The sequence below is a fragment of the Octopus bimaculoides genome, chromosome 14 (genome assembly GCF_046866305.1).
Source record: "Octopus bimaculoides isolate indiv1 chromosome 14, ASM4686630v1, whole genome shotgun sequence".
Classification (NCBI taxonomy): domain Eukaryota; kingdom Metazoa; phylum Mollusca; class Cephalopoda; order Octopoda; family Octopodidae; genus Octopus; species Octopus bimaculoides.
In genome coordinates this window covers 5,815,627-5,828,679 of record NC_142941.1, presented here as the reverse complement: position 1 = coordinate 5,828,679, position 13,053 = coordinate 5,815,627, and the positions used below count along the sequence as shown (strand labels likewise).

General features: G+C 36.6%; 1 protein-coding gene across 5 annotated transcripts in view; it reads right to left on the bottom strand.

Moving 5' to 3' along the window:
* The window catches only part of LOC106876628 (uncharacterized), a 106,711-nt gene that overhangs the window by 52,122 nt on the left and 41,536 nt on the right, over nt 1-13,053 (bottom strand). For all 5 annotated transcript variants that reach the window (XR_016244358.1, XM_089363155.1, XM_089363157.1 and 2 more), the window contains 4 exons: nt 9,501-9,683; nt 8,330-8,473; nt 428-556; nt 51-185 (listed from right to left, as the gene is read on the bottom strand). Coding sequence is in view for 4 of the 5 variants with exons in the window: in XM_089363155.1 (XP_089219281.1) it covers nt 51-185; nt 428-556; nt 8,330-8,473; nt 9,501-9,683 (591 nt within the window). In the remaining variant the exon portion in view is untranslated. The remainder of the gene's footprint in view (nt 1-50; nt 186-427; nt 557-8,329; nt 8,474-9,500; nt 9,684-13,053) is intronic.

The following is a 13,053-nucleotide window of genomic DNA, read 5'->3' as shown; positions in this document are numbered from 1 at the left end:
CAGAGATTTAAACATATTTTTATGGAATATCATATAGTTTTATATCATACTTTTTTGACAAAAGTAGCCTCTATATCCAGCAGAACATCCATCTGAGCATCTTCCAGTTCTTCTGTCGCAGTTTATGTTGTCCATACAATGACATGTCTCTCTACAATTGCTACCAAATCTACCAACTTTACATTCTGAAAATATTAATACAAAACACAATAGATTAGATATTAATAGCTCCACACAATAAAAGTTATGGCTGTAAGAGCTTTCTACTACAAATATATGATGTGATTGACACGCTTTTTATTATCTCACCTAATAACATAACTCGGATATGATTTAATACTGAATTAGCCTTTGACGATAAAAGAGAAATTTAACTACGTTTAGAAACACTAAATCAAATGTTGAAATAAAAAGTATTGAAAATAACCTTCTTGGCAGTTGTATCCAGTGTATCCTGCATCACACTCTCCTGGACACGATCCATTTATGTGGTTACATGTTCGGGAACAATGACAGGACTTTCTGCAGTTGTGACCAAAGTAACCGCTGAGACATTCTGAGATGAAAAAAAAACCGTTAGATATGAATTGCTATTATAAGAGTTTTATGATGTGGTATAGATAACTTAATATGCCAGATATTGTTATTTCTCTTAGCATTACAGACACTAGATAAATATATACTTGATTCTTCATTGTATTTCAACTTGGATCAATGAAATATCACTAAAATAAAATTCGATGAAATATTAAATATGGATAATTATAAAGAATCACGAGAAGACAAACAAGTTCGTTCAACCACTTTTGTATACGTCCCCTCTCTATATCAGAAATGGTGTTCAATGGCAAGAGAGTTATCAATGAACGAAAGTGTGGTAAGAAGCTTGCTTTCCAACCATACGGATCCGGGTTCAGTCCCAATACATGGCAGCTTGGGCATCTGTCTTCTACTGTAGCGTCGGGCCGACCAAAGCCTTGTTAGTTGATTTGGTAGACGGAAACTTAAAGTAGCCAGTCGTATACTCACACACACACACACACACACACACACACACACACACATATATATATATATATATATATATATATATATATAAAACAAAGTAAAGTTGTAAGGTACCGCACGAGTGGAAACCAGTACTTAACCAGTACTTAACACAACAAAGCTTATACAAAGCTTTACATTTTACTTTTGACAGTCTTTTTTTAAAAAAGTAAAACCGATCAATCAATAAAAATATTTAATATTGCATTTTCAAACCTTCTTTCATATATTTTCCTATTTTATCTAAATTAACAACTGCTTATCCATCCTTTCACACCGTCTCCGACGAAGGGGTATAATAAATATCCTATAAACAGCTGCAAGACCTTCTATTTATAAATGTTCTAAAATATACACAGCCTTGGTTTTTTATCTCATTACGATAAGTAAATCCTTATAGACACTCGCTGATGTATGACCTACGTTGGACCCCTTATTCGCATAATCACCGTACCTGGAGCTTAACTAAGGTCTATCCATAGCACTTACTCAGCATTACCTGAAACGTTTGGGTCTCATTGACACCACTACCGTTCATGACCTCCATTTCTCGCTATTTAAGCACTCATCTCAGGTAAAGCTTCAGTAATAGATAAACAACTCCTTGACATTTCTCTTAAGGACAAACCTATTCCTTCACAAAAGACCTTTCTCTTACCCCTCCTTTCCAAAACTAAAGACCTCATCCCAAGAATGAGATGGAAGGTTTTCTTCAACGACAACCAAAAATACAGAACTTACAATAATAACAACAGCTACAACCTCAAATCCTATCAACCCTCCACACAACCCCCATCTGGAAAAAATTGGAGCGGATATGATTAATTTAATTAGGAACATTAAATTCTGTAAATACAAATCCTCCTTTCAAAAAAGCTCTCAAACAACATAAACGGATCATTGCATCCCCCAAACTACATGTTTTCTCGGACAAAACAGGAAATATGTACCCCATTACTATTGAAGAATGCAATAAATTCATAAAGAAAGAACTCAACAAATCATACAAGCTGGCACCAACATCTGCCCTAAATGAAATCAACACAAACCACTGCAAACTTATGAGGAAACTACAACTGGACGCCCGAACCGAACCATACTGCTCTGCTTCTCCACACTTTAACCTTAAGGATCACATTAAGGACTTTATTACTAAACCTCCAATACGTCTAATATGCCCCACCAAATCCGACCTAAGAAGGGTAAGCAAAAACATCTTGGACAAAATAATACCAATCGTCAAGGACAATTTAAACATTAACCTATGGTCCCACACTGGTGGAGTTATTACATGCTTCCACCTTCTAAAGAACAAAAACTTATATTCCTTCCTACAATTCGACATAAATAATTACTACTCTTCTATTTCTCCTAAACTCCTTAATCAAGCACTTCTTCTAGCTAGGAACTTTACTAACCTAACACTACTAGAAATTAACATAATACTTAATGCCGCAAAACCCTTATATCTTTTGAAGGCAAACTCTGGTGCCGGGCTAATAACCATAGCAATAAACATAGCAACCTTTTCGATGTAACCATGGGATCTTCTGATTCAGCTCAGGTCACTGACTTAGTTGGACTATATATCCTACACCAGCTCCATATACACTTCCCAAACATCAAGGGAGGCCTATACAGGGACGACGCTTTATTAGTTACTAAAAGCATAAATAAATCCTCCTTAGAAAGAACTAGAAAAGATCTACATAAATTCATCTCTACCCTAAACCTATAAATCATATTCGAAAACACTCACAAAACTGTTAACTTTCTTGACGCAACTTTAAACTTATCAACCTCCCATTACTCCCCTTGCCACAAACCTAACCAATACCTTAAATACCTTAACATCCACTCCAACCACCACAAATCCACTTTCGACAACATAATCAAGGGCATCTCAAACTGCATATCCGACCTCTCTTCCACTGCAGAAATTTTCAATAATCACGCACCATACTATAATCAAGCACTCGCCTCTAGCGGATTTTCCCAACAAATAGAATACATAGATAACACCAGGCACAAACAATACATATCTCAAATCTCATCCCAAACACGCACCAAACCATCACAGTCGCAACCAACAACACACACTTGTCGATGGAACCCTGGAGGGTCTTACACCTAAGGAACCGAGACCCCATACACATTCATTTATCTCTAGGTCAAAAACGAAAACAAACTAAGATAGCTAGCAACAGCAGGCCTTGCCACACCGATACCTTCTCCAAAAATATAGATAGCATTCCTTTATGTAAAAACTTAGATAGCACTACTCCTAGACCCCCTAAAAAATGTGGAGGATGCTCTATTCTGTGGTACACACCCACCATTCTCACTTAATGTTAAGAACTTAGCTAAATCCTCCTTTAAAATACTAGATTCTAATTTCCCTCGACAACATAAATATCACTCTATCTTTAATCGATCCACCCTGAAATTATCTTATTCTACCTCACCCAACTTCGAATCTATTGCAGCAGCCTCTAATATGCAAAAAGCTCTCTAAAACATACACACCCTTGGTGCATTATCTCAGTACGAAAAGTAAATCCTTATATATATATATGTACATATTTGTGTACGTGTGTGTCTCCGTTTTCCCCCTCCATCGCTTGACAACCGATTTTGGTGTGTTTACGTCTCCATCACTTAGCAGTTCGGCAAAAGAGACCGAAATTATAAGTAATAAGCTTACAACCAATAACTGGAAGGAGTAAAAGAATAAAAGAATAACAAATATAAACACACCTCAGTTCTGTGTATTTATACGTTTTTCTAAACGGTGCCATTGCGTTGAATCGAATTTAATTACACCTCGAAATTTCATAAATTTTAGTAGAAGAATATTAAAATATAATCACCATCCCTGGATTAAAGCGTCCACCAAGTAATTCCGACAGAATACGTTAATATATGAAAATACTTATAACTGTTCAGTGCAAAATATCGATATCTCACATTGATTTGTGATGTTATTAATTTTAATCATTTACATAATGTTCATGAGGACGACAGAAATAATATTACATTCTCCTTCCTCATATGCATATTTTTGTTTATAATAAAAACCGTGATAGATTAAGAGGTCTATGAACACATTTGTGTGTGTGTGTGTGTGTGTGTGTGTGTGTGTGTGTGTGTGTGTGTGTGTGTGTGTGTGTGTGCGTGTGTGTGCACGCTCACATATAGTCTCTTTACCCTCTGAGAAATAGTGTCCCGTTCATGTTTGAGTTTACTGTTTTAAGAAAGGGAGAAAACATTGCAAAATATATAGTATTTCATGTTTTAGGGCTCTCTCTCTCTCTCTCTCTCTCACTCTCTCAATCTCTCACTCTCACACTCTCTCACTCTCTCTCTCTCTCTCACTCTCTCTCTCACTCTCTCAATCTCTCACAGTCTCTCTCACTGTCTCTCTCACTGTCTCTCTCTCTCTCTCACTCTCCCTCCCATGCCTACAATCGTCGGTAGACTTGGACCTCTGTACCATTGTCTGAAGATTCTTGATTTTCTTAGTGCAACATACAGCATTAGATTCTCGTTACCTACTGCGATTTATTTACAGTTTAATCTATTAGTCTCCTACTCTCCTAATTTTATCCTTGAGCCAGAAGGCTTATTTAATTTTTAACAATGGAAGTAGTTCACGTAATATCAGGACATGTCCACACTTCTCCGAATCCTGAATGTCTTAGCCACAAAACCCGCTTCTGCTAATTTCATTCCTCACTGGTATTACTATCTCAGGCCAGAGCGACGAATTGTGGTGACTAAAAACTAACTTTATACTCCCTAAAGCTCCTGAAAACTAGAGTTGGACCCTCATGATGAAGTCTAGTTTAATGTCCAGCCTAGGACATGGCATTAAGAGACTCCAACAAAAACTACATGCTGCTGTTTTCGTATTTTCCTTACTTCCACTTTGTTTTCGCCACACTCCTTCACTTTCTCTTAATTCTGTCTGTCTGTCTCGCTCGCTCTCCTTCTTTCTTTCTTTCTTTCTTTCTTTCTTTCTTCTCTCTCTCCCTCTCTCTCTCCCTCTCTCTCCCTCTCTCTCTCTCTCTCCCTCTCTCTCCCTCTCTCTCTCTCTCTCCCTCTCTCTCTCTCTCTCTCTCTCTCTCTCTCTCTCTCTTTCACGGCTAAATATAACTTTTCATTTTTTAACATATCAGATTCTTAGGACCCAGAGAAATCTGCTGTGAAATATGTCTATAATTAGCAAATGCCATAACACCAGTTCCATTGACAATACTATAACCCTTTATATATTTTTGGATGTACTATAATCAGATCCCCTATTTAGCAAGTTCTTATTGAGTAAGTTTACCTGTGTGCAAGGTTTGGGATCAGATTCCTATTCTAAAGTTAACAGAAAAATCTTTAGTGCTGCTTCCGACTATACCTTCCTTTGCTTAATGCCACTGCTATCCAGCGGTTACAGATAGAAAAATATTCTCTATGGGAGAATATCTGAATTTTACTTTAGGATTTACATTAAATAAGTGGGACGGCATCAATGAATGTTCAAGCCTCCCCATACAAGTGAAATTAGTTGAGTTGATTGATGTTCAGTTTGAACATTTATAGAATGGTGACCCTGATAGTCACCAGATAGTCGTAGTTCCGAGAGGGAAGAACGGGAGGAAGAGAATTTAGTGAGTGTTCAAGAGGATTGAGAGATGGTTAGGATAAGGTGAATGGGTATAGTTCTAGAAGTATTATTCAGAAAACTACAGAGGACCGGCAGAAGACATATTTAGCAATAATAAAAAAGAAAAATGTAGAAGAAACAACACGTATGTAAGACATTGATTGGTGTGTGTTTATGAGTAATTTATTGCCCGTCAGCTGAATAGACTTCTTTTCCTCGAGAATATTCATGACAACAGCGTTGTCCCATGGATGTGAGCAGGAAACTGGTGTGAGACTTAGTGGTGTATTATAGACAACACTGATCATGACTCTTGCATTTGCTGTCTCTGAGGATGATTTCTATATTATGCGAAGCATTCGAGACGTACATTTCTAAGGTTTCATCTGAGATACTAAGCCATAGTATTTGTAGCAATTTCAAAAGTTTTAAATGCGTGTTATTTATGATTAGAAAGTACTAAGTACATCACTATATTTTTGGTTTGTGTAGTGATTCAGTTTTTCTGTTTATAAAAGAGACAAAGACATCATGTACACTCTGACGGATTCTCTCAAGGTTTCTTTTAATGGATTCAGAGTGTCTGGCACGAGTTGATTAAGTTATCTGTTGATGTCAGCTCTAACACTTCTTTTACTGATGGTTTCAAGAGCAAAGGACCCAAATTAATTATTCAGGGAATCACGTTCCCGGTAAATATGACATTATGAAGGCCGTATCCGTCCTCATTGAGGCAGAACAGAGAGACTCAAAATGAGGAAAATATGATTGTTATTCGAATACAGTTGAGATGCAGAAAATGATAAGTTGATTTATGTGGATGGGACATTGTTGCATATTTATAAAAACTGCAATGAAATCAGGGAGAAAAAAATTTGATGGGAAAATATGTAACAATGCAGCGCTCTGTTTCAGGGTAGTGGAAAAGACGTCGTCGGAATAGAAAGATTTTTTTGAGTTTGAGTGTCAGAAAGTTTTCATATTTGATAGTTGTGTGCTGAGTTGGTAAGACTGAAGATATACATAATAAGACTTTGGTGGAGTTTTGTTGAGTGGGTGCAGTGTAGAAATTAAAATTAAATGAATAAAGTATGTGGAGCCTCTGTGTGTCTGTGCTTATGACCAAGGTGTCTTGATTATGGAGGGGTGAATAGCGGACTCTTAAAGTTTGGAAATTTTCTTTGCAAGTAGTGGTTGTGGTGAGTGACCCGCTCTAGAACAACTAGAAAATCGGCAGATAATGATATTCAGTAATCAGCAGGTTTGAGTAAGAAACATAAAACAAAATGTTCATCCTAGTTGTAGTTTATCCCGAAAGTAGCCCTGCTGGAAGGGATCTATCATCAGAAGTATTACTCATGTGGCCATCTAGTTTTTCTTTAGATATTGTGTACCTAGTTTTATATTATCTAATGTATGCTATTTTTATTTCAAACAATAGTGTGTAGTGTAAGGGATGATCCACTGCTATTTCTAGCAGATTATACAAACATTTAAATGTTTTCCGCTGGGACTGTTTATTTTTCAGTCAGACCTGGTTGAGCGAAGCTTACTATGGCGCTTATTCATTCCTCTAAGTTAATTCTTCTGCATCTATGGCTGCACTGCTTTAGGAACTGCTCCAAGTACATTAGCATTTATTCAACTATCTCTTGTAGTGCATTGTTATCATTAGGTAGTGATCATTTGGTTTGATTGGTGACGACTAAGTTTTGGGGTTTTTGATGAAAAAAGGGCTTCTGCTCCCATTTTATTAATTAGAAATATGTATGTATCTAGACAATGAAAGTTAATTGTAAGATGAGCCTCCCTTTTTTTTCAGAAACAGTGTATGTACTGTTACAACACGCATTATACCAGTCTCCTTTTAAGGAGGTGAAGTATACTTCTCTGAATATTTTGCCGGTAGTTCCATCACGTCAAGGGATCACGTAGGTACACCACCCATATTGGCTCACGTTCAGTTTGGTGCTTGGAGCACAGATGTGATGATGATTAGAGGAAAGAAGACATTGGTCAATTTATTCTAGCGGTAAACATTCATCAAAAGTAGAGTCTATAGCGTGTTTATTGCGACAATGCAAGTAGAAAATGGCTGTTTTCCATAGTGCAAAGTTCTGATTTACTTTGGTCATCTTTACTTTCGGAATAACAAAGAATCTAGACAGTCTGCCTTTGCTGGGAATGTTAAAACAATATATATATATATTTGAAACAAGAGTAAATTGTATATTTGTAAAATGAACAGAAAGACTGATAAACAACAATTGAGACTGAAATGTTAAAATAGGGAAAGACACAGAAGAAGGGAAGAAAGATATTACAGGGAAAGCAATCTGTGCCATAAATAGTTGTAAGATTTTTAATATATTTCCGCATAAAAACTAATATCTCGGTGGTAATAGTAGAAAGTAATCGAGTTAATGAGAAAGATTAAGTCCTATAGATTTGCCAAACAGAATTTTAAATAATGACCATACCAAATCATATAAGATTGATAAAGTTAATATTCAAAGGTTATTGCGGATATGGATATTTCTAGAAACTAATATAAGAAAGATTTGCAATGAAATGTAATAATCCCTCAGTAATATTATTGAAGAGGAGATTAAAAGTTTATCTAACCTTTGCACTTATGGTGAAGAACAGACCAGTAATATCCTATCATGCAACCTTCCTCACAGCGTCCAGTGACTTCATCACATTTAGAACCTTCACAGTGTTCACAGCGTTCCATACACATATCTCCATAGAATCCAGGAGCACATTCTGCAATAACAAAAATGATAAAAAATGAAAATATCACGGTTAGTGTATATATTTCACTAACGTTAGCATCTAATATTCAGTTGTAACGATATTTTATAGAATGAATATGGTTTAAATTTAATGATAATTTGTGGATATCTTGATGTCACTGATAGATCAAATATTACATATAATTATATAAGATGATGACTATAAATTTACATCTGCGTTCATGCTGGAGAAAATGCTTAGTGACATGTCATCCGTCTTTACGTTCTGCGTTCAAATTCCGGCGGAGCCGATTTTTACTTTTCGGGGTTGATAAGATAAGTACCAGTCAAGCAATCGGGTCGATGTAATCGACTTGACTCCTCTCACCAAAATTTTAGGGCTTCAAAGAAGAAATAAGGAGTAATCTTTTAGTGACCTCAAAAATGAACATAACCATGCAGAGGGCGAATATTTGAAAACACATCATCTTATCGAATCATGTAAAATGAAAGAAGATGAGTGAATGAAAGTTGGAGAGAGTGTAATGGTACATAGAATTGTATATTTAGTTTATATAGTGAAATATTTGTTATATCAATCGTAATTAGCTTTATCAATGCTCCAATCAATACCAGTGGGAAGTTTTATGGTCAACAGAATGACTTTGCTCATTGGATATAGAGTTCTTGACTGTAGGTAAGCAGTATGCCAGTATATTTGACAAGTGTTTGCTTAACCTGTAACAGAGAATTGAAATCGTATCACTAAAGCGTTACTATTTAGGAAAACCAGGGCGGAGGAGGGGCAAAGAGGTGGGGAAGCAGAAAGATTTCAAAACCGAACCAACTATCTAATGGTAATTAGTATGTTCATTTATGTTCGGAGTTCAAACCCCGCTCTATATATTTTACCTTTTAAACTTTCAGGATCGATTACAGTTATCAGTCAAGTATGGAAGTCAAGATAATCGGTTGTACTTTATCTCAAAATCGATAGCTCTGTAACATTCTCATAAATCAATATTTACCAAGTGAAATAACAAATAAACATAACTTACGTATTACTTCCACTTCACATAGAGTAAGCATTTTATTCCATCCATCTAACGATATTTTGACATAACTTGAATTGAGTGGTTTTCTACATTTAATATGAATTACATCTTTATCGTATTCAGAATAGATACTTTGAAAACAAAGTGATGATCCAGCATAAACTTTAAATCCTTTCAGCCTGTCACCTAGAACCAAAATATAAGAGCAAAATTTGAATCAGATGTTAGTTATATTGAGAATAATTTGAAAAGAAAGATCATCAAGCAAAGGGTTTACCTTTTTATAATTTGTCTCATTAAATAATCGATAACACAATATGTACTGGAACTCCGTCGGTTACGGCTACGAGGGTTCCAGTTGAGTTGAGCAACGGAACAGCCTGCTCGTGAAATTATATTTCAAGTGGCTGAGTACTCCACAAACACCTGTACCCTTAACGTAGTTCTAAGGGAGATTCAGCGTGATGCAGGGTGTAATGAGGCTGGCCCTTTGAAATACGGATACAAGTCATTCTTCCAGCTGAGTGGACGGGGGCAATGTGCAATAAAGTGTCTTGTTCAAGGACACAACCCGTCGCCGGGAATTGAACTCATGACTTTGTGATCGTTAGACGAATACCCTAACCACTTAGCCACATGCCTTTTCATCGATAACACAATGAGTTGAAAAAAAATCAATAATTGAGATATTTTTTCAGGCATGTATACAGGTGTGTGGTAAGAAGCTTGCTTCCCAACCACATGGCTCCTGGTTCAGTCACACTGCACAGCACCTTGGACAAGTGTCTTCTACTATAGCCTCGGGCCGACTTGGGCCTTGTGAGTGGATTTGGCAAACAGAACCTGAAAAGAAGCCCGTCGTATGCATGTATATATATGTGTGTGTGTGTGTGTGTCTGTGTCTGTGTGTCTTTGTTTATCCCCCCACTGTCGCTTGATGTTGGTGTGTTTATATCCCCGTAACTTAGCGGTTCGACAAAATTGACCGATAGAAGTACTAGGCTTAGAAAGAATAAGTCTAGGGGTCGATTTGTTCAAGCAAAGGCGTTGTTCCAGCATGGCCTCAATCAAAATGATTGAAACAAGTAAAAGAATAAAATAATATATATGCTTATATGTATATTCGTGATGGGGTAGGCTCTGCACAGTTGGCGCTTTGTTTACGTATTTGCTTCATATTCATTTGTTCGGTTCTTTTTGTGGCTCTCTATATTTAACGTTGAAATGTATTGCTTTGTAAAAATCATATTAGTTATACACGTTTCTGTTAATTAGAAACTTTAGCAATGTCTCTAGGATCGTGAAGATAAAATGTAACGAACATCTTATTTTGAGGGTGGGTTGAAATGGTCATAGGATGACTATGAAGGAGTGCTGTGAGAGCTGTCAAATATTGAATGCATTAATTTCAACACTGCTTATTAATAATAACTGTATTGTTTTTTTTTCCTCAGGTAAACTGATATCTGACAGCTCAAAGAAGACCTCAAAAGTAGCTAGTAGCAACTGCATGTATGACGTCATCATCTCTGCCAGACTCGTTCCCAGACAGGATTTCTCATGACGAGGAACAGAGGATGATGAAATGGAGTCAAATCAGGGGAATAGGGAAGGTGCTTAACCAGTTCAAAGCCGTATTCATGCAGAGCAGCCATTGAAAACAAAGACTTGTCCGCTTGACGATTGTTCTGATGAAACAAAATAACTTTTGTCAGATTTCTTGAGCGCTTAGTCTTCATATATTTTTATATCTGCCTCAGCAACTTGGCATAGTACCCGCCATTGATGGGGCAGCCCCTTCAAAATAGTCAATAGATACAATACCTTTGCATCCTCAAAAACTGAAACCATCACCTTGCTGCAGGTGTAACGACCTAATCCATCTTTGAAGTAGAGGAGGTGGGGTGTTTCTACTCCATCTATTGTCTTTTTGACTCTGTCTCAAAGTGATAAACCCAACACGTATCTCGGCTTAGGAAATTATTCAAGGAAACTAGCTGGACCTGCTCCAAACAATGTCAGATTTCCCCGTGATGTTATACGTCTGGTGCGCTTTTGATCAGGTGTCATTAGACGTTGCACCCACCAAGCAGAAACATTCGTCATGACAAGTTCATGTTTAATGTGCAAAGTATTTTCATCTCTCTCTCCAGGTATTTGATAACAGCACAGTGTCAAATTTTGTCCATTTTCATGAGAATTCGCTTCTAGTAACATTTGAAGTCTTCTTTGAACAGTCAGATGTCAGTTTACTTGGAAGGAAACAGTACAGATATTAAGAAGTAGAGTTGAAACTTAATGCATGCAAGATTTCTCAGCTCTGCATCACTCCTTCATAGTCGTCCTAAGAATCTTTCAGCCCACCGTCGTATATCTAGAATATCTCCAGTGTAAAATTTCAATCTGAAAGCTAGTAGGAATTAAATTAAACAACATGAAACAGTTTGAAATTTTTGTCAATGTCATTTTCCTGTACCACGTAGAGAGAAGTGGATGTTCCTGTGTATTCATTCACACACATTCATACGTTACGATACACATTAATGATAGACAAGGCAAACAACTACAGATACAGACACAGAAATATATTTCCTTGTTTTCTATTAAATCTATCTATCTATCTATCTATCTTTCTATCTATCTATCTATCTATCTGTCTATCTATCTGCACATATATGTATATTATATATATATATATATATATGTGTGTGTGTGTGTGTGTGTGTGTGTCCATATCCATTACATATATATATATATATATATATATATACACACACACAAAACAAACACATACATACACATAGCACAAACACACACATACACACACGAACACACACACATATAACTGATTAATGAAACAGAAGAGGGATTTTGGGGTAATATTTATTTTCACTCCAGACTAATATTAAACGCATCTTCTGTTTCTTTTATCAATTATTATCTCTAACTAAGACTGCGGAATTCCTGAAGTAAATCCAACGGAAATATACCCCAATTGCGGATGACACCTGGTAGCCCAAAGTGTGGCAGTGCTTTACTCACCGCGTCAACACACTAATTAACAAAGCTGTCCATTACCCGACAGAGTTCCTTAATTCTCTTGTGACACCTGGAATTCCTCCACATAAAATTTTTCTGAAGGTAGGAATCCCAATAATGCTTCTAGGAAATTTAGATCCTCCTAAATTATGCAATGGGATAAGGTTGATTGTGAAGACATTATCACCTAAAGTGATAGAAGCTACCATCATCACTGGATGTGCCTCTGCGGAAGAGGTTTTCGTTCCAAGAATTTCAATCAAACCAACAGATATGCCCTTTGAATTCAAACGAACACAATTCCCAGTGCGACTTTCTTTTGCAATGTCTATTAATACAGCTGAAGTTTAGTCTTTGAAATCTACTGGCTTGATTTTCTCATGGTCAACTTTGTTTGGTTGATCCAGGGTAAGTAGTTTGCAAGACTTATTTGTCTATGCTCCAAACCAGACAACAAGGAATGTTGTTTACCCAGAAGCGCTTACATAATTTCCTTCAACTAATGTGGTAGAATTTA